This window comes from Pleurodeles waltl, chromosome 1_2 (genome assembly GCF_031143425.1).
Source record: "Pleurodeles waltl isolate 20211129_DDA chromosome 1_2, aPleWal1.hap1.20221129, whole genome shotgun sequence".
Taxonomy (NCBI): Eukaryota; Metazoa; Chordata; class Amphibia; order Caudata; family Salamandridae; genus Pleurodeles; species Pleurodeles waltl.
Window position 1 is genome coordinate 488,548,892 of NC_090437.1, and position 22,924 is coordinate 488,571,815.

Here is a 22,924-nt window from a genome sequence, read left to right on the forward strand (position 1 = left end):
GGTAAATGAGTTCCTACACGTACACTCTAAAGGGTATCACAAGGGCACGGAACATTCTCAAATCCTACACTGAAAGAGGCAGCTTCAAGAACAAAAACTACAGCAGTAGTTTTTCACTTACAAAAGACCTCCTGTGAAAGCAGTAATGACCAGCAGAAACAGAGACTTTATCTGCCTACCCTTCACTGTGATGAGAGGGGAAATATCTTCAGCCACCTCCAAGCTTTTAAAGAAATTACAGCAGACACATGGGTGCTATGCATATTGTATAAAATGGGTACAAAATCAGATTACTAGCATTCATGCTTGCATACTTCCAAAGGAGGCGAATCATTCCGCCTTGGACTAGCTGGTTCAAGGAACTCATTCCCTGCTGGAAGAAATGCAATAGAGGCAACTTACTTCTGTGACTTTATGTTCAAGAGCAGCAGCCCCAAACAGTCGTTTTTCCATCCAAGAAGGTGAGCTAGTGGGTAAAAATGGACAGTTTCATGTTAACTCTTCACCAAATATTCCCTCATCTTAAGGTAGGGGGTTGGTTGTGTGCTGTAGATTGACCAAATGTTTGTCTTCCTGTTCCAATTTGTATGAAACACAGGCGATTTCTATGTTTCAAAGTCAGTAAGGGTCAAATACATATTGCTGCCTTTTAATCTAAAATCTGGACCCAGAACTTTCTCAAAAGTTTTTACAATAGTATACCAGCTTTCCTTCTAGAATTGAAGTATTCATTTTCCCTTATTTATACAATTATCTGATCAAAGCCCGAGACTTCACCAAGACCTTCAGTTGACATTAAATCTACTTTGTAATCGAGTTTTCATCTCATTGTAAAGAAATCAATACTGGTTCCAACTCTGTCTACTCAGCACTTAGAAGCTGTTGTATTCATGGAAAGAGAAAAGGTGTTTTTTCACATGAGGATTCTTTCCATTTGTCAGAAGTGCCTGCAGCTATGTCTAGTCTGTTTACTATCAGTCTAACAGTTGCCTCTCGTCTCTGTGCTCAAATGGAAAGCAAGGTCGCATATGAGGCCTCTGCAGAAATGTTTGGATGATCATTGGTATTGTATGTCTGGGATTTGGAATAAGGTACAGTTGTCTTCAAAGCCCTATAATTTCTTCAGTGATGCTATGGATGAAAGACCCTTCTGGCTGGAGTCCCTTTTTAATGGGTGATTCTTTTCAAAACTATAGTGACCAACCAATTTCTGAAACACAAAGCAGGTCACTTGGATGGTCTTGTGGTCCAGGAGTGACCCCTGACCTGCTTTTATGGCCAGGAGCTCGCTCCACACGCCGCGCTGCTCCACCTGTCTGTGCCCTTCACCCCACCCTCACTACTGCCGCGAGTTCAAGGCCCTCCACCACCCGCAGGCACCCGCCTGCACCTCATCTCTGGTGTCTAGTGGGTTCCGTGAGTATTGTGTGTTTGTTGCTGTATCTGTCTCTGTTTTTGTGCCATTTGCTCTTTGGATTGTGCCATTTCTGTGTTTTTGTGCTTCTTTGCTATTTTTTCTGTGTGCCTTTAATCGCCGCTTTTCTTGAGCGTTGCCCGCCTGTTTTCGGCTCTTTCAGCCGTTCCTTCCCGCCGCTCCATCCCTGCGGCACACCCCCCTCGTGCCCCCAGTCGCTCCCGCCTCCCAGCAGCTCCTCCCTCCAACCTCCCCTTCTTCATGGCAGCCGCTACGCAGTGCTCTGAGTGACCCCTGACCTGCTTTTAAGGCCATGAGCTCGCCGCGCAGCTCCACCTGACTGTGCCCATGCCAGTGCCCTTCACCCCGCCCTCGCTACTGCCGCAAGTTCGAGGCCCTCCACCACCCGCAGGCACCCGCCTGCACCTCATCCCTGGTGTCTAGTGGGTTCCCGTTAGTATTGTGTGTTTGTTGCTGTATCTGTCTCTGTTTTTGTGCCATTTGCTCTTTGGTTTGTGCCATTTCTGTGTTTTTGTGCTTCTGTGCTATTTTTTCTGTGTGCCTTTCATCTGCGCTTTTTCTTGAGCGTTTCCTGCCCATTTTCATCTCTTTCAGCCGCTCCTTCCCACCGCTGCGTCCCTGCGGCCTCGCACCCCCAGGTTCCCCCATTCGCTCCCCGCTCCCGCCCCCCAGCGGCTCCTCCCTCCCACCTCCCCTTCTTAATGGCACCCGCTGTGCGGCCATGCCGCTGCAGCGCCAGAAGCAAGCCCTTCTGCGCCCGTCCGCGCCTGGATCAAGCCCAGCGCCAGATCCCCTGGCCCGCACACCCCCCACACCACCCGTCGGCGCTTCAGTGCCAACGAACTCCATGCCCTCAACCCAGGCCGCTCCATCGACTGCATCCAAGCCACCCTGAGGCACACCCACGGACCCTTCTCCTGTCGGTCCTGCAACTTCGCCTGCCCCCAAGCTGCCAAGCACCACACCAAAACCACGCACAAGCACCTCTGCTGCATCCTCCTCAACCCCCGCTCCGTCCACAAGCACGCCGTCAAACTCTGGGTCCCACTCACCTCATCACCCCCGGACGTCGCCTTCCTCACCGATACCTGGATGAACCCCTCTTTGGATCCAGACATCGCCATAGCCATCCCCGAAGGTTACAAGATCACCCGCAGAGGCCACACCAACAGACCAGGTGGAGGGATCGCCATAGTCCATAAGAACACCATCAGAATCTCAACCAACAACAATGACACCGCCGAACACCTACACTTCCAGATTCACTTCAACGCCAACACCACCCTCAGAGGAACCCTTGTCTCCAGGTCCCTGTCCACAGTTCAGTGACTCCATCGCCGACATAATCCGCGCCCAGGCCCTTACCGCCACAGACTACATTCTCCTCGGCGACTTGAATTTTCACCTTGAACGCCAACAACAGCAACTCCACCTCCCTGATAGACAACCTCGCCAATCTCTGTCTCAAACAACTGGTCATGACGCCCACCCACTCCGCCGGCCACACGCTAGACCCCGTCTTCTCCGCCAGCAGCCACATCACTTTCAGCCATACCACCGAACTCCACTAGACCGACCACCGCTGCGTCCATTTCACGTTCCAGAAACCCACCGCTCACCTCCGCTCACAACAGATCTCCTGCCGCAGCTGGAACAAGATCTCGGAAGACCAACTGATCTCCACCCTCGCCCGAGCCCCGCCACCTAGCACCACTGACCCCAACACAGCCGCCCTCAACCTCAGACAATGGCTGGACGACTGCGCCAACACCCTGGATCCGCTCAGAAAATCCCCAAACAACCGCACCAGCGCCAAGACCATCTGGTTCACCGCCGACCTCCAGTCCTCCAAGCGAAAATGCCGGAAAATCGAGAAGAAGTGGTGCCACGAACCAAAAGAGAGCAACCATCCGCAAACACGACCAGCTCATCCGGACCACCAAAAGATCCTTCTTCAAAGACCACATCGACAACAACGCCCACGACAGCAAAGAGCTCTTCAGCCTAGTCAAGGAACTCACCAACCCCAGGCCATGCTCCATCTACCCCCCTCCCCCTCCTTCCTGAGACCTCTGTGACTTCCTCACCACCTTTTTCCATAGCAAGATCACGGAAATCCACTACAGCTTCCAATCTTCACCCCCCATCTCCACCATGGCTGCCACCAACCCTGACGCACCCAGCCACACTAACCTCTTTCTCTCCTGGACCCACATCGACGAGGACACCATCTTCGAGACCGCCACCTTCCCGGAGAGCTAGAAGCACGCCGAAGTCAACGCCCTTCTGAAGAAACCCAGAGCGGACCCCGAAGACCTAAAAAGTTACCGACCCATTTCCCTCCTCCCCTTCCCGGCGAAGGTCATCGAGAAGATCGTCAACGGCCAACTGACCCGCTTCCAGAAAGACAACATCATGCTGGACATCTCCCAATCAGGATTCCATAGGAACCACAGCACCGAGACCGCCCTCATCGTCGCAACCGACGGCATCAAGACCATGCTCGACAAAGGCGAAACGGCGGCCCTCACCCTCTTGGACCTCTCGGCTGCTTTTGAAACCGTCTGCCATCACACCCTCTGCACTCGCCTCTACGCAGGGATCCGCCACAAAGCTCTTGACTGGATCACGTCCTTCCTCTCCGGCCGAATGCAGAGAGTCCGCCTTCCCCTCCTTCCTGTCGGGGGCCACCAAAACCATCTGGGGCGTTCCCCAAGGATCTTCTCTCAGCCCAACTGTAGGAAGTTGGCTCTGTATATACTATTTCAAAGTAAGAAATAGTGTGCACAGAGTCCAAGGGTTCCCTTTTAGAGGTAAGATAGTGGCAAAAGTAGATCATTCTAATTCTCTATTTTGTGGTAGTGTGGTCGAGCAGTAGGCTTATCAGAGGGTAGTGTTAAGCATTTGTTGTACACACACAGGCAATACATGAGGAAAACACACTCAAAGACTTACTCCAGGCCAATAGGTTTTTATGTTGAAAAATATATTTTCTTAGTTTATTTTCAGAACCACAGGTTCAAGATTTACAGTTGATGCTTTAAATGTAAGGTACTTCACTTCCTCCTTGTTTTTCTCATTATAGGAACTTTGAATCAAAGCAATCTCTCATACAGTCTTTGTAAAAATGGCAATAAGCTATTTTCAAAGTGGACACAGTGCAAAAATCAACAGTTCCTGGGGGAGGTAAGTAAAGTTTAGATTAGGAGGTAAGTAAAACACTTACAAGTCTCAGTCCTGGGGCATAGGCAGCCCACAGTTGGGGGTTCAAGGCAACCCCAAAGTTACCACACCAGCAGCTCAGGGCTGGTCAGGTGCAGAGGTCAAAGAGGTGCCCAAAACACAAAGACACCTATGGAGAACAGGGGTGCTCCGGTTCCAGTCTGCCAGCAGGTAAGTACCTGCGTCCTCGGAGGGCAGATCCTCGGAGGGCAGACCAGTGGGGTTTTGTAGAGCACCGGGGGGGACACTAGAAGGCACACAAAGTACACCCTCAGCGGCACAGGGGCGGCCGCGTGTAGTGAGCAAAGCAGGCGTCTGGTTTTAGATTGAAAACAATGAAGGGACCGGGGGTCACTCTAGCGTTGCAGGCAGGCACGGGGGGTTCTCGGGACAGCCACCTCCTGGGCTAAGTAGAGGGTCGCCTGGGGGTCGCTCTTGCACTAAAGTTTGGTTCCTTCAAGTCCTGGGGGCTGCGGGTGCAGTGTTGGTTCCCTTGTTACAGGCAGTCGCGGTCAGGGGGAGCCTCTGGATTCTCTCTGCTGGCGTTGCTATGGGGGCTCAGGGGGGTCATCACTGGTTACTCACGGGCTCGCAGCCGCCGGGGAGTCCTCCCTGAGGTGTTGGTTTTCTGCAGGTCGAGCCAGGGGCGTCGGGTGCAGTGTGTGAATTCTCACGCTTCCGGCGGGAAACGTGAAGTCTTTGGAAGTTGCTTCTTTGTTGCAAAGAAGTTGCAGGTTTTGCACAGGGCGGCTGTTTACAAGAGTTTCTGGTCCTGTAGTCCAGGGCAGTCCTCTGAGGCTTCAGAGGTCGCTGGTCCCTGTAGGATGTGTCGCTGGAGCAGGTTTTCGAAGTTGGAGACAGGGCGCTAGGGCTGGGGCCAAATCAGTTGTTGTCTTCCTCCTTCTCTGCAGGCCTGTAGGCCAGCAGTCCTTCTTCTTTCTTCAAGTTGCAGGAATCTAGTTTCCTAGGTTCTGGGGAGCCCCTAAATACTGAATTTAGGGGTGTGTTTAGGTCTGGGAGGGCAGTAGCCAATGACTACTGTGGTGGCTACACCCTCTTTGTGCCTCCTCCCTGAGGGGAGGGGGGCACATCCCTATTCCTATTAGGGGAATCCTCCAAAACCAAGATGGAGGATTTCTAAAGGCAGGGGTCACCTCAGCTCAGGACACGTTAGGGGCTGTCCTGACTGGTGGGTGACTCCTCCTTGTTTTTCTCATTATCTCCCCTGGCCTTGCCGCCAAAAGTGGGGTCTGTGTCCAGGGGGTGGACATCTCCACTAGCTGGAGTGCCCTGGGTCATTGTAACACGAAGTCTGAGCCTTTGAGGCTCACTGCTAGGTGTTACAGTTCCTGCAGGGGGGAGGTGTGAAGCACCTCCACCCAGAGCAGGCTTTGTTTCTGGCCTCAGAGGGCACAAAGGCCCTCACCACATGGGGTCAGAATCTCCTCTCTCAGCAGCAGGCTGGCACAGACCAGTCAGTCCTGCACTGAACAATTGAGTAAAATACAGGGGGCAGAGATGCCCTCTGTGTGCATTTTTTAATAAATCCAACACTGGCATCAGTGTGGGTTTATTATTCTGAGAAGTTTGATACCAAACTTCCCAGTATTCAGTGTAGCCATTATGGAGCTGTGGAGTTCGTTTTTGACAAACTCCCAGACCATATACTTAATATGGCCACACCTGTACTTACAATGTCTAAGAATGGACTTAGACACTGTAGGGGCATATTGCTCATGCAGCTATGCCCTCACCTGTGGTATAGTGCACCCTGCTAAAGGGGTGACTTACCTATGTCACAGGCAGTATTTTGTGGGCATTGCATCCTGAGGGGGATGCCATGTTGACTTTGCCTTTTTCTCCTCACCAACACACACCATCTACAATGGCAGTGTGCATGTGTTAGGTGAGAGGTCCCTTAGGGTGGCACAACATATGCTTCACCCCTTAGGGACCTTCCCTGGTCACAGGGCCCTTGGTACCACTGCTACCTTTTACAAGGGACTTATCTGTGTGCCAGAGGTGTGCCAGTTGTGGAAACAATGGTACATTTTAGGTGAAAGAACACTGGTGCTGGGGCCTGGTTAGCATGGTCCCAGCACACTTCTCAGTCAAGTCAGTATCAGGCAAAAAGTGGGGGGTAACTGCAACAAGGAGCCATTTCCTTACACCAACTCTTTTTAACATCTACATGACACCGCTCGCCAACATCGTCTGATCTCAAAACCTTAACATTGTCTCCAACGCCCACAATACCCAGCTGATCCTCTCACTCACCAAGGACCCCGCCACCGTCAAAACCAACCTCCACAACAGACTCCAGGCAATTGCCACCTGGATGGAGAAGAGCAGCCTCAAACTTAACTCAGACAAGACAGAGAGCCTCATCCTCGGCTCCAACCGCTCCGCATGGGAAGACTCCTGGTGGCCAGCCACCCTAGGAACCGCACCAACACCCACCACCCACAAACGCAATCTATGCTTCATCCTAGACTCATCGCTCACCATGACCCAGCAAGTCAACGCCGCCTCATCTTCCTGCTTTAACACCCTCTGCATGCTTCACAAGATCTTCAGATGGATCCCCACCGAAACAAGAAGGACGGTCACCCACGCTCTCGTCAGCAGCAGACTGGACTATGGCAATGCTCTCTTCGCAGGAACCACAGCCAAGCTCCAGAAGAAACTACAACGTATACAGAACGCCTCCGCACGCCTCATCCTCAACATCCCACGCTGCGCCCACATCTCATCCCACCTCAGAGACCCGCACTGGCTCCCTGTCACCAAGAAGATCACCTTCAAACTCCTTATCCACGCTCACAAAGCTCTTCACAACACAGGCCCGGCCTACCTCAACAAGCGACTCACCTTCCACACTCCCACCTGCCAACTTTGCTCCTCGCCGCCATCCGTCGCATACATCCAACTACAGCCGGCGGCAGATCCTTCTCCCACCTCACTGCCAAGACCTGGAACACCTTCCCCACCCACCTTCGTCAGACCCAGGACCTCCTGACCTTCAGGAAACGCCTCAAGACCTGGTTATTCGAGCAGTAGCAATCCTTCCCTCCCCCCCCCCCCCCCCCCCCCAGTGCCTTGAGACCCCAGCGGATGAGTAGCACGCTTTACAAATATTTGATTGATTGATTGATTAAAGAATTATAGTTCCCAGTAAAAAAAAAAAAATATGTTGGAGCTGAAAGTGTTTCATTTTGACCAGAAGCTTTTACTTTTACTTTCACTGATCAAGCTCAGGCTTCCCATACTGTACAAAGAGTACACAGCCTTCCTTTATGGTGTAGATATATTCACTGAAGAAACCAAAGGTTAGAGTAAAGTTATAGTTATGTGAAATGTTCAGTAACTACATAACGTTTTAAACTCCTAATTAAAAACAAAAACACTGAAATTCTCCAGTTATAGTTATCTCAAGTATCTATAACTTGTTCACTAAGATAACTTTCTCACTCCCACCATGCAATGTTTTCTCATCAATAATTTCACTGCAAATGTTACAGTGATATTATCAGTGATGTCTTAGAAGATGTCTTAAGCGATCTAATATGTGGGGTAATTAGCAATGCAGTGCATGGCTACACCACGCTTTGCGCACGGCCTTTGGCCTGCAGCCGGGCCCTGTGGCCAACCCTCCCAAAGGCAGCCAACATCGCACTGCGCAGGGCCTTTAGTCTGCAGTAATGTCAGGAGGCATGGGCCATTTTTGTCTGTGGTTAAGAGAACATCCTCTGATGTTTAAGGTGGCTGTCTTCATGCCGCAGTATGAGCTGCAAGCAGACTGGTAGTTGAGCAGGAGATGGTTAGTACTGATATGATCTTGGAGTTGAACATAGATTGCTTTTTCAATGATGTTGCCATGAAAGGTAGGTGAATGGAGCATTTCAAACAGGCTTAACCTCTTTTGAACAGGATTGCCTCTCGTTTTGCTACCTATTGTGGAACCATTGAAAGCAAATAGACAGTTACCTGGAAACCCTAGGGACCACTCAACACAAACAAAATCCATCTAATGCTGCTGTCAGTTGAAATGTCGTTATCTTTGGCATTTGTAAAGCTGCTGCTTGGAAGTTGATCCATACCTTTGCAGTATTATTTTGAATCGGACTCCTAGACTGATGCTTTGCTTCACAATTTATTATCATGAGAATTCCCATTGTGGCCGATATTATGACTTTAAAGTTTGAGTTAGCTTTCTACCGTGATATACCTCTTATGAATACTGGAGAGAATCACCTTATGAAGAAGGAATGGTTACTCGTAATCTTAGTTCATCACAGTGGGTATTCTCTCTGACTTCGCAAAAGCCCAACGCATCCTGGAACATTTCAGGGCCACAGTCTTTAAACAGGAACTTACTGCCTCCTCTTCTCTTCTAAACTTGAAACAATACATCAAAATACAGAAACAAATGTGTATTAAACAAATAATCACGTGGAATCGTTGATTTAATACTTAAAAACATATAAAAAAATCGAAATTTTAAGTTTAATTGCAAGGCTGGAGCTTTTCTAAATTTGATTTTATTTCTAAAAGATGAAGCCGCATGCTATACTCTGGCACACACCTTTAACTGTTTGGCTCCTAATGCCTGCTCTCTTTCTGTCAGCGCAGACCAGTGATTTAATTGAGGCCACCATTTGTCAATAACATCCTCTGCTCCACAAATCAAGCGCCGTATAACAACTTCATTTTTAGCCCCCATTTTCAAATTGCGTCACATTTACAGTGCATTTTAAAGTTTTTAATTCGAACACTGATGTAGAACAAAAAATATCCTATCTGACTTTCGGTGTGAAATATATTTGTTGTAAAACCAAGCCCAGTGTAACGTACAATATTTTTGGACAGTTCCCTGCAGCTTCATTAACAGAACTAAAGTTATTAGCCACCCAAAACTATTCTTTTAATTTAAAGTGCGATTCAACCACATGAGTTGTTTGTGCTGAAATAATGACAATCTCCAATATATGAGGGCTGAACAGTCCCTCCTAAGGACAGAACTGATAGCTTTCGCTGCTAAAACGTAATTTATAAAGACCCGAAAAAGAGGGAATGAGTGAAAGGAGCAGGCAGACACCGAGAATTTTGAAATTAGCCGCATTAATAGAGATAGCGATTTAACATTAACAAACCACATGATTCAGTTAAGAAAAAGGTGCCCGCTGTAGGACTGCCGAAAACTAGGAAAGTAGTTATGTACCATGTCTCAGAAGGGACAATTATTCATGGTACAATTAATTGTGTCTAAGTGCTCAGTTCTTTCCTCTTGGCTTTAGTGGGTACCGCCGCACCTTGGTTGTGCTGGGTTTTGCTAGACTCTCAAGGGCAAGGGCAATTGAGGTCTAGAAGTCGACATGACTGCGCCTCTCACTTCCTGTTCTGCGTTCGCCAGGGGCTGCTGCATGAATAAAGTCGAGATCACTGCCCTACCTCCAATAAAAAGGTAATCGCTTTTACACCTACGTACGTGTGGTCATTGGCAACACAAGAGCGTTGATTGTGAATCTTTGCATTTTTTTTAAAGCCAGAGTTGATAGAGGCTCAGAGAGCGAGGAAATATAAGGGACACGTGCCTGGACACTGTGATGACAAGTCATGCAGATTAGATGTTAAAATGGCATAACATTCATAAAATAATAGGATGACTTCTAAACTTCAGGGTGTTGTATACTTGGGTCAGATCTCGAGAAAGAAATCAAATAATTCTTAACTATTAGACCGTGACCAAAGAGGTGGACTGTATTTATTATTAATGAGCATTGCCATGCAATCTCAAAAAATATATCTACTCGTAAGGAGTCTGTGATATACAAGAAGGTTTATTTTTTAAATCACATCATGCAGTGGTTGACTTGGCATTATTTAGAGAAATAGCTGTTTTAGAAACTGAAGTTCATGACTGAATAATGACAACCATTGAATTATTTAGGTTTTGAGTAATAGCTCTAAACATAAGTTATAAATAGGAAGTAAGGTGATGTAACGAATCTCAGGTAACTAAAACTCAAAAACCACCAAACCCCTTTCCCCCATTCGTGTAAGTGAAATGCGTTGTTTTTTCATTTTTTTTCCAAACATCATCTGCATGGTTACCGTGAGTACTGTTATTTCCATTACAATTCCCTGTTTGGGCATTGATAAATGTTGCAGTGACTTCAGTTCTTTTGAAAGAGGGGTACCTTATTTTCCAGCCTGTTTTTTTTTTTTTTCAATGCTACACTGCTTGCGGCTTTTAAAAAGCTAGGTATGAAGAGTCTGACATTGTAGCTCAGTGGCTGATGCATCATTCTGGAAATAGCCATCCGCATGTCACTAGAGATGGGGTAAACCTTACAGTTAGCATCTAAACTTTGTTTATTGCGGTTGAATGTATATAGTAAGAGGTAATTAGGATGCTGATTGTTATTTTTATGTCTGTACTTTAGAGGTTTCATCTCTTCAGTTTCTTTTGGAAATTAGCTTTGCAGTGCGAAAAGGATCGCTGTTACTGTATGCTCCTTTTAATGGGTGTTCAGTTGAACATCTGACAGTTGAAGTGTCAAAAGAGATCCTATCCCTTATCTTAGATAGGCTAGCAGGTACTCTTTCTTTTTGACAGTTTAGCCTGAATCGTCTTTGTAGGGCATTACTATTTGTCAAACCTGTTGTTTGTTGGCTTTCTGCCTGATCTGGACAGTATATAACCCGACTAGAGTAGGCTTTATACCTTGTATCCCTAAAACTATTTTCTGTTTAGCCATTGAGGTGGTCTCAGGATTGCATTTGACCTAGAGCGCATGCCTCCAGAATTCCTACCTACTCCCAGGTCGGAATTGATCTTTTTTTTATCATATATCTAGCATCCAAAGCTTAGCAAGTAAGAAAACTCAAACATAGCTTCTTGATACCAAGTTAAAAGGTAACAATTCATAAGTTGAAGCACTATCTTTACTTCGTTACCCCCCACTCTATCACTCTCACCCTGGTATTACTTGATTAACCCTGAAATGAGATGTGTTTCAGAGACTAATTGATATAGGTGTGTTAAAGGTTGTATTTTTGGTATGACTACATTCTTGGGGTGGCACTGTAAAGTCGAGCATAATTTGCCATAATCGTTTCACCATGATAATTTTGACTCACTCTTGTTTGATGTTCTTTCTGTACTTTATTTTACTGAAGATTGAAGTTGATATCCCCCGTTGCCATCAGTATGATGAGTTGCTGTCGTCACCCGAGGGTCATGCAAAATTCAGAAGGGTTTTGAAAGCTTGGGTTGTTTCCCACCCTGACCTGGTGTACTGGCAAGGTAATCTGACTTATTTGAATGTATTTTATTAACTCTTAACATATATGGCTAAAATATCCATTGTTCACTAAAACATTGCTGTCTTTGGGGATCCTATTTATCTGATTTGCAAATGATTGGTTTTCAGAGTGGCCCAAAATAATGTCTTATATTGGTTCAGTGGTGATTCAGTAATATATTTTGAGTATGCCCAATAAATCAAGATTTGTTATGTCAATGATATGTTTATTTAAAATCTGTCAAGCTGGTAGTCAATTATACAGTTGTAGTGCTACACTCTCCTACGCTCTGAATTCAGTGGGGTTAAGACAGATATGGTTCATGTGAATCTGTGATCAGCTCTTGCATTAGCTATCCATTATCTCGTTGAAAAGGCTCCTGGATGATTGCTGTAGAAGCAATAGGTACGGAAGTCCTCTATATGGCTTTGTGAAGCTGTGCAGCCCTGCCTTTCTCTTTTCTGGACTACCCTGTCTGTTCCCCCCATAAGCTTGAAACTCACGTAAGCCCACTGAAGGTGCCCAGTTTTTTTTATCTCGTAGCTAGACTCTTGTGTAAGAGGGACACCTAAAGTGTGCCTATTTTGAGTGAGAGTGGCTTTTGTCTGCAGACCTTTGGGCCTGTCTGGGTCAGACAGTTCGTTTATAATGCTGGCCTTGTTACCATTTATTGCCTGGGAAGGGCGGTTGGCTCAAGCATTGTGCTTCACCACCGCGCATTAATGTGTTCCTTAGGGTTGTTTTGAGATGTGCAAACCTCTGTAATTGATATGCCCTTTGATGGCTCACTTCTTTTTTGTGGAAAAGATTATCTGCCCTTGAGCATTTTAAGGACAGGAGAGCCCTGGTCACTCCCTGGGTCTCGTGACCCCTGCCAAGCAGTTCCCTGTCATTTTAGAAAATTCAGAGGCTGGGTCATAGCAACAGTCACCCCAACTGCTGCAGCAGTCACCCCATTTCTTTCAAGGCTGGGGACATGGGTCAGACAGGCAGCACATAGGCCAGCAGGGGCACCAGTCCCCCCAGTCCTAGTTCTCTTCCCCCATAGCAACAACCATTAAGCTGCTTTACTTTGCACATAGTGCTGCACCCCCATTGTATGGTGGATAGGATTTCTCATGCAAGCCCAGATCTTGGCTACTCTGGACTTAAGCTACTGGATGGTGTCTTTGGATCCTCAGGACATGTATTTACATGTTGTCATCCTGGAGTCCCACAGACCTTGCCTGCGGTTCTAGGTCCTCCACGAGCATTTTCAGTTTGTGGTGCTCCCATTTGGTGCCCCTCGAGTATTGATGATCGTGATGGTGGTAGTTGAGGCACACCTTTGAACGTTGGGAGTTTTCCCCTGCCTTCATGACTGGTTGTTGAAGGCAGGCTCGTCTTAGTGAATCATAGACCACCTCCAGACAATGGTGAATCTCTTGTAATTGTTTGGGGTCATGATCAGCAAGCTAAAGTAACACCTAATTATTTGCAGATCCTGCAGTTCAAGGCCTACCCTCTTCTCTGACAAGTCCAAGACATTTGGGCTATGATCCGGATGTTTTAGCCTCGTTCCTGGATGAGAGCAGCTCTGAGGCTTTTAGGCCTCCTGCATCTTCCTGGCTGACTACAACAGGTGGCACATGGAGGCTCTGTATTGGAATCTGAAGTTACAGTGGGATTAGCACCATTGTAATTTATGCCATCCAGATTTTCGTTTTGCAGTTGTGCCTGCTGAAAAGCAGTTGGTCCAGTCACAGACCCCGCTCCCTTCCCCATCAGGAGTCTATGGTGGTGATGGTAATGTCACAACTGGGTTGGGAGGGTGTCTGGGGGAGATGGAGATCAGAGGACTTTGATTTCGGATCGACGCCTGGCTCCACATCAGCCTGCTTGGGTTGCAGGGCATTTGTCTGGTTCTGAAGGATTCCCTTCCATCCACCAAGGGGAAGCTACTGCAGGTTCTCACAGACAATTCTGCCATGAGGTACTACAAAAAGCAAGGTGAAGTGGTGGGGTCCTGTGCCAAGAGGCTATGCACCTCTGTAGATGGTTTGAGCATCAGGGCATTTCTCAGAGCACAAACCACATTGTAGAATCCTTGAATGCATAGCTAAGCAGGCGGTATCTGGTATATCATGAGAATGGTGTCTGCTTCCCAAGGTGGGGCAGGACATCTTCCAACAGTAGGGCAAACCCTGGGTAGATCTTTTTTCCCAACTGTTTTGTGCTATGAGTTTCTGTGAGAACTCTCAGTAGAGGAGATGCATTCCAGCTGAAATGAAACACTGGACTCCTGTATGTTTTCCAGTCCTATCTCATAGTGGCTCCAGATTGGTCCAGGAGGGTGTGCTACCAATGACTTCTGTGTCACTTCGAGATAATCTTCTGTTGCATCAGCACTGATGGTCCTGAGCCTGACCCTGTGCAATGTACACCTCCATGTGTGGAGGTTGAGGGACAAAGGTTGACTGCATGTGATGTGCTGGCTGAAGTGGTGAGCTTCATCCTCGCGACTAACCACCCTTTCACAAAGTCCATTTACGTTAGGATAGATGTGTCACTTGGTGTGGTATCTGTAAGATTGGGATTGGCCCTTTACAGGTGTTGTCATTAATTTCGTCTTTGGCTCAGTAAAGACTAACAATGGGCACTATTAAAGTCTTTTGAGTCTTTCCACTTTTTGCAGCACCAACCATCATTTAAATCACCTGTTGTGGTGAGGTTTATGGAAGGCTTCGAAGGTTTCGTACCAAGCTGTTTGGGATGCCACAGTGGACTTTAATTTGGTCCTAAGGTTTCTCATGTTCTGGCCCTATGAACTCATGCATAGCTGTTTACTCCGTCTCTTGACTTTGAAGATGATCTTTCTCTATGTTCGAGTTCCCTCCGATATGTAACCCGTCATTTTAGGATAATGTGCAATGCATTTGACCCACCGGCACCTGCATGAATAGTAACATTTGTGAATGATTTTTAATCATTTTTATTTTAGAACTAATTGAAGTCCAACTAACCATTGGTGAAATGTGTACTTACAAAGTGTATTCCGTTTGTTGTGTAGTGTTTTGTTATGTCTACTTTTAACAATTGGTGGAAATTGTTTCATGTACTTTTCATGAATTTTATGCAAGAATTGAATTCACTATCTTCCTCATGGTTATTACTTCAGGTGGTTGAGTGAGTGAACTTTAAGCACTGTCAGTGCAACCTCCGTACACCACCTTTTTTTCAGAAAAATTGTTGTTTTAAATCGGGGTGTCCTTCTTGCCTAAATTTGTAACCTCCTTACAATGTTAAAAAATCTATCACCCTGCCTGCAGTCTTTGCCCCAACCTCACCCTTCAAAAGAGGAGGTGAACAGATTTTCTGACTAAGCGCAGGGTAAACTCAGACATCAGGCAGCTGAATCTAGCAATTTGGCACCAAAGGTGTCAGTACGGTTACCTTTAACGCTCAGAAAAGAGTATGCGAATTGCAATGCACATTAAATCACAACACATGTATGCTGTTTTATAAAGTGGAAATCATGTTCCGTTTAAGCAACAAATACTTACCACATCGGATAAAGAAAATATTTGCTATTTATTGCATGTGGAGAAAGCTAGATTGGCATTCACTTCGTTTACATTTATCTGCAGTGGCAACTTACATGCAGATCAGAGAACATTTCTGTTTTTTAAAAATTTCTGTGGCTAAGGGCTTCATCGAGGGGGGCTCTTAAGAGTTATTCCTCCAAGGGCCACTCTGCTTCCAGCCTGGAACCTGAATATAGGTATAAGAAGATATGATGACTCCTCCTTTTCAACCATTACATTCTTGAGATATATAGTTCTTGTTTTGGAAAGTTGCCTTCCTAGTCACTACCGCCTCTCTGAGGAGGGTCAGTGAGCTGCAAGCACTAACGGTGCAAAGGCCTTTTAACCAAGTTCACAGAAATAGAGCGCTTTCAAGAACAAACCCCAAATTTGGATCAAGCGTGGTTTCCTCTTTGCATATGAACCAAATAATAGAGTTGTGCATCTTCTGTCCGCACAGAGGCTAGGCAGAGAGGGCTTTACCTAAGCCTAATGTCAAGAAAGTATTAATGTACTATATTGATAGAGCAATGTCCATCTGCAAAATGAAACAATTATATGTTGATTTTGCATACCTCACTTAGGAACCCCTGTTTCCTAGGGAAGTGATATATTGAGACATGTTATGCTAAGGCTAAGCACCTAGAGCACAATCTACGCGCAAGAAAGTGGAATGTTCTTTCCTATTGAATATTCCCTTTGCAGACACTTGTGCCACATAGTCACCATCACAAACATTCACCAAACACAACTGTGTGGATATACAGACCCATCGTGAGTTCTTTTATGGCCAAACAGTTTTAAGAACTTTGATCCATACATTTTCTTAATCTGCTCACTAGCCACTGCTTATGGCTACTACTTTACAGTCTAAGCAATGCATGCAGGTCATGTATCTACAGCCACTTGTGGTATGATAGGAAAATATTACTTAACCTGCACCCATCTGCTTGTAGTGCCGTACAATCAGATGCCTCCCTACTCCTCCATGAATATAAGTAATGATCCAAAATCACTCTATAGCTATCCCTTCAGAAAGCTCATTATTGTATTCTTTATTTTGTGTTATAATTTTTTATTTCTATATAGCATAACAACAGACAAAGGTAAATAATCCACCATCAGAGCAACCGCACACAATACACTGTGAAAAACTGAGAACATCCCGCTAGGTACAAAGAATTAGCAGAATAAGAAACAGTGACAAACATAAATATGATAACAACTGAAAAATCACTGATATTGCATGTCTGTATCTGAACTAAAGGAACAATACAAACATAGGGCACTGAGGAACACTAGAGCACGCTGGTATACTGATATATTAACATCTGGTTGTAATACAATAATACTGAGACATCTAATAAATAACATAGCAATGAGGCAGTGCAGCAATATCACAGTAGCGTACATCTCCCTGTCTCTCCATAGATTCATTAAATAGACTTGCTTTCTAACAGTTCTAACAAACTAACACACCAATTATTCCACTTGCCCCCTCTCCTTAGGTGGACCAAAGCTCAAGTACTCTTGGAATGGGTGCAGGGTAAGAAGATGGAGACCACCAGTGTGTCACACTCGGATAACAAGATATGGGGGGAGGTCAGCACCATAGGGCTGTCGAGCCATCAGGCAGGACTTGCTTACTGGAAGCAAGGGGGTGGGGGCATCGGGGGGAATGTGGCCCGATCTGCTGGTATGGCTCAATGGGGACAGAGGAGGGGATGAATGAAAAGGAGATGGTATTCCGTTAGGTATAACGCGGTCAAGGAGAATAAGCAGCGCTGGGCAACAGTATGGATTTGTGTGGATGGAATATTAGCATTAGAGGGAGGATCTGAAGAAGGAGGAATAAATGTAACAGAAAGAGCACATAAAAAGAAACTCAATCCAGAATAAACAAAAGGAGAAGGAGGAAAAACTGTGAAGGACAAAAGGAAGAGAAGATATCCGTTAAATATAGAAGGATTAGGGGAACACGAGAGAGAGTAAAGAGAATTGAAAGAAGAGAGAGAACAAAGACGTATGCGAGAATAAGAACAGAGTTATAAGTGATGATAATGAGGGAGGTAGTGGTCGAGAGAGAAAAGAAAAGACACTGATGGGGAGAATGGAATAGAGGGTACGGGAGGCAGGGTGCTGACGCTGAGCTGAGGCCAGAAGCGGACAGAGCAAGGAAATAAACAACAATGCACTGATATCTAATAGTGGACACACCGGGTAAAGGTAATCCAGCTCGATTGAATGCGTCGCAATCCCCGGACTGATCATTCAGTCCGTCGGTCCTGAGAGGAAGGGTGACCACATTCAGAGAAAGACGTCCGCTCTATCCTGTAAATCATATATGAGTCGCTCGTGGGAAGCAGCCTGGTACATTGCAGTGAACCATTCCCCATGCGAGGGGACAGTTGCCGCACGCCAATGCCTGAGAATACATACCTTAGCCGTGGCCAGAGCTGTGTGCATTAATCGACGTTGTGGTCGGGAACGATCACAGAGCTCTCCAGTATTGTGCAGCAATAGAAGGGAGGGGGGGAGGGAGGGCGGTAAGGGAAGTACGTCCCTGAGGGTGTCTCCCACTGATCGCCAGAAAGGCTGAATGGCCGAGCAGTTGTGAAAGATGTGTGGCAAGTCACAGCAGGTGTCAGGGCATCTCCAGCAGGAGGCATGGGGCAATAATCCTGCAGTGCGCAGTTTCTGGGGAGTCCAGTACCAATCATGTAAAGTTTTAAAAAAGCTGAATTTTAAACGAGCCTCCCGTGCCCCACAGTCCCTGGCCTCAATGATGTCTGCCCAGTCCTCTAATTCGTATTCGATCTGCAGGCGCGTCTGCCATTTGCTTCTAAGGGAAAGGAGGAGGGGAAGTGAGATGAGGTGCCGATTAAGCAATGCTTGTAATCCCGATACAGCCCCCCTCAGTTGGCCCCAAGTTTCTAGGAAATGGAGTATCTGGGACTGAGGAAGGCGCCAGGTGGGGTTCCCCAGTCGACTCACCAGACAGTGTCTGATCTGAAGAAAAAGCCACAAATGATGTTCGGGGAGACCGAATTCCTCTCTGAGTCCCTAAGACTGACTTCAGCCTGTCCCCTGTTAGAAATTGATCCACCCTCTCAAGGCCCTTTGAATGCCACTCCCTCCAGAGCATAGTCTGTCCCCCGATCCGGAGGCACTTATTGCCCCATACTGGTGCCCTATTATGAATCTGGGAGTCCACCTTTAATAAACAGTGTGCCTGTCACCATGCATTACGCATGGCCCCAATCATGGGATTGGTGGTACGTTGGGATGACTGATCTGTCGCATAGAGAACCTGGAGTCCCGACGCTGGGCACAAAAGCATCTGCTCTATTTTCACACAGAGCCTTTACCCCTGGGATTATCTGTGAGAGATGTAGTGCTAAAGCATAATGTTTCACTGAGGGGAGGCTCAGACCCCCATACTCCCGTCGGGCAAGTAAGGTGGCTCTAGGCAGCCGAGGACGCATAGACCCCCAAACGAATGTACGAACACGACGATCTATCTCCCGAAGGAGCAACAAGGGTATCCGTAAAGGTTGCATTCCCAGGACATACAAAAACCGTGGCAAGGTCACCATACGTACTGCCTGTACCCTGCCACACATTGAGAGACCCAGATGGGACCATTTCTCAAAATCCTTTTTCATACTGATAAGTAGTGGGTCCAGATTGTCCGCCACCATTTTGTGTAGGCCTCTGTTAATGTCGATGCCCAAATAACGAAGATGAGATTGTTTCCACTTAACCGGGAGTCCCTGAACTGAAGAACGTAGAGTTCCTGGGGAGAGAGGTAGCGCTTTGCTCTTATCCCAGTTGATACGGTAGCCCGAGAGGAGCTCGACCTCCGAGAAAATATCTTTGAGGGCTGTGAGGGAGCTGAACAGATCAGTGAGAGTAAGTAAGATGTCATCCGCATATATGTAAATGGTGGAAATGTCACTGTAAATTGATATCCCGGAGATGAGATCCGAGTTTTGGATTGTTGCCGCTAAGGGTTGTACGGCTAGGAGAAATAGTAACGGGGAAAGAGGACAGCCTTGACGCGTCCCTCTGTTAACTGAGAAGGCCTCCGAGAAGAACCCACCGCAATTTACCTGAGCTGACGGGGAGTCGTAGAGCATGCGCACTTTATTAATAAATCTAGGTCCAAGACCAAAACGTTTCAACACCTCGAAAAGATACCACCATTCTATTCGATCAAATGCCTTCTCGGCATCCAATGAAAGGGCCAGGCCTCCTCAGGTTAATCCCGGGCTGTCCAAATAGCATGGAGTAACGTGCGAAGATGATTCCTCTATGAACAACCCGGTACAAAGCCAACTTAGGTGAAGTGGACCAAAGCAGGAATTACCTTTTTAAGATGGGCCGCTAGGATCCCTCCTAGAATCTTGAGATCTCCATTGAGGAGTGATATGGGATGATAGCTACTACAAAGGAGAGGATCCTTACCTGGCTTGGGCAGGACAACAATGGATGCCTTGTTAGAGAGAGGATATAAAGAACCCGTCTGATCGCCCCCCTGAAACGCCTCATAGAGGGCATCTACAGTATCCGCACCTGACCATTTATAGAATTCTGATGTGAACCCATCTTCCCCAGGGGCCTTGTGGTACGGTAAATTAGCTATTGCCTGTTGTATCTCCTCCCTGCTGATGTCACCCTCTGAGTGCTCTACCTTCATCCGAAAGGCATGGTATATTTGCCTTCTGGAGGAAGGCATCCAGACGATCAGCATCTGCAATCACTTCCGGAGGGTACAGCGTCTGGTAAAAATGCCCAAACTCCTCCGCTATATCCTGTGGATGGGTAATGAACGTGCCCGCCGGTTCTGCAGAGAGCTGGGATAGCCATCTCTGCCTCTCTTTGACGAAGTTGAGCGGCTAACAAACGACCCACCTTCTCTCCATGTTCATAATGGCAACCTGTCAGTCGCTGTAAGGCATATTCCGCTCGCGATGTATAAAGGGAGTTGAGCTCCATTTTAGCTAGTTCCAGGCGACGATGGACGGGTACAGTAGGTGTTCGGGTGTATTCCCGGGTGGTCTGCGCTATATAGTCTTCCAACTTGCACTGTTGATCCCTCCTTTGAGCATTGGATATGGCTGCATCCCTCATTAATTGCCCTCTAATCGTTGCCTTCGCCGCCGCCCATAGTAGCTGTGGCGAGGTGACCGAGCCTTTATTATTCTGCAGATACGTAGCGACATGGGATCTAAGTTGTTCTTTACCCTTCGGGTTTCTATATCTGGGGTTTGGGAGGCGCCAGGGCTTGCGACCAGGAGAGGCCCTACCTAGTTCCAGGGCCATCAGTACCGGGGAATGATCAGATAAGGCGGTCGGGAGAATGTCAGACGTTCGAACCGACTGCAATAATCGCGGACTGATCAGAAAGTAGTCCAAGCGGGATTGAGTCCAGTGGACCGGAGAAACAAAGGTGCATTCTTTATCAGCTGGGTGGGATAGGCGGCAATGATCTAACAGACCATGATCAGATATAATGTCTCGTAGGAGGGCCCGATCCGCGTTTTTGCCTGAATCAAGATCGCTTGATCAGTCCAGGATGGTATCCTGCACCAGGTTCCAGTCCCTGCCCAACAGGTACTGAGAGGCGTCAATCTCGATCAACAGGCGGTTAAGAGAGAGGAAAAAGGAGAGTTTGGAGCCCGTGGGTGCATATATAGCCCCAACACAAATTGTAGAAGAGCCTAAGACAAGCTTGACGAGGACGTAACACGCCCTGGGTCGCACCATGACTTAAGAAGTCTGAACGGCGTATAAGTATAGCGACCACACTCCTCCACCCTGAGCCCTGTGCCTCACTGTGCACAGATGGCGTTCGGCTGAAGAGTACCCTGCCCACCCAATCCCGTTGGAGTTTTTCAGATTCCGATGGGGAGAGATGTGTTTCCTGTAATAAAGCAATGTCAGTTCTTTTAGACCGGAGATAAGAGAGGATTTTTTGTCACTTGATGTAGTGTGTCATACCGTGCACCTTCCAGGAGAGAACTGTAAGTGGAGTCGTCGACCCCATTGTGAAACGTGATAAAGATCTATTCAGACGGGGGGATAGAAGGAGGGATCCTCGGCCACCGAATGAGAAGGAGTCTAGTAGACAGGAGAGGAAGGAGGGGAGAAAATATAAGGTGTGAAAAGGATAAGGAGAATAAAGGGGCAAAAATCAATGCCCCGAAATAGAAAGAGGAAACTTGAAAACAAACAGACTAAAAAAAAAAAAAGACAAAGGAAAAGATAGGGGAAATAAAAGGGATGGTGAAAGAGAACGAGAACAACAACACGCGAGAAGATATCGCGCCGCTAAGGGTCCTGCTATGCTGCATGTTGGAACCTGTAGGATCCCCGCACCGGGCGAGCCAGGGGTAGGGGGGAGGGGGACAAAGGGATAGATGTGCAGCCTGGGCGGATCACCAAGAGGCTCCACCAATCACTGAAGCTGGCCGATATGTATTGGGACAAGGAGAGCCTGGGATAGAAAAGGGTAGGGAGTGACCGGGACCAACCAGGGACATAACTAGAAGAGGATGATAGCGTAGGTAGATAGGAGACACTAAAAGCGAGGGTAGGAACTCAGTTATCCCAGCATAGTACCCGCTGTGCCACCAGACCCCACCCAGAGGGACCAAGATAAGCTCGGCAGTCAGCACTGAAAGCGGTGGAGGGTGGAACGAGAGCTGCAAGACCGTGGGGACCAGGACATTCGCCCAGTACTTCCTGAGTAGTGCCTGATAGGAGAGAGGGGGGCTTCCGAGAAAGGGACACATAGTGAGGATAAAGGTTACAGGACCAGGGCCCCTGGAACATCCCAGCAGATTGAGGCATGAGGGAGGATAGAACAAGAAGAGGGTGTACAAGCCTCCCCGGAACCCTAAATAAGTGGGTTAATGGGACTCCACTGGGACCGTGTCCCGCAGTGGCCCCCGTGAGCATATATCCACAGAATAGGTGGGGGAAAGGGCACTGAGGGGGGGATTAACTAAGGAGAACTGGGGGTATTTGTTGGTGGAATCTCCTCCCATGGTCCGGGGCCAGGCAGACGGGGTGTGTAATGCAATCGGTTCCTCACAGAAAGTGTAATGAGCGCCAGGCACAGTGCATCCCAAAACATACCGCACAACCCGGAAACGATACCGCAATAGCCTACTGTAGAGTTCTTACTAGACTATTGCACTCAGGGAAGCAAAATGGTCACAATCAAAATCAGAAGCGCATGGAGGCTAGCCGCGTAAAAGATTGTAAACCAAAGACAAACACACACCACAGCAAACTTGGGCCAAGCATGAAAGCAAACCCAAACCCCCACCTGGTCCCTCCCCACAAAGAAGAAAAACAATGATTGCAAGAACGAAGGTCCAACATAACA

At 47.3% G+C, this 22,924-nt stretch overlaps 1 protein-coding gene across 2 annotated transcripts in view; it reads left to right on the top strand.

Annotated features, from left to right (window-relative positions):
- Positions 1-22,924, top strand: part of TBCK (TBC1 domain containing kinase) — a 1,319,282-nt gene that overhangs the window by 502,311 nt on the left and 794,047 nt on the right. For both annotated transcript variants that reach the window (XM_069241253.1, XM_069241261.1), the window contains one exon: positions 11,840-11,966. In XM_069241253.1, coding sequence (XP_069097354.1) covers positions 11,840-11,966 — 127 coding nt within the window. The remainder of the gene's footprint in view (positions 1-11,839; positions 11,967-22,924) is intronic.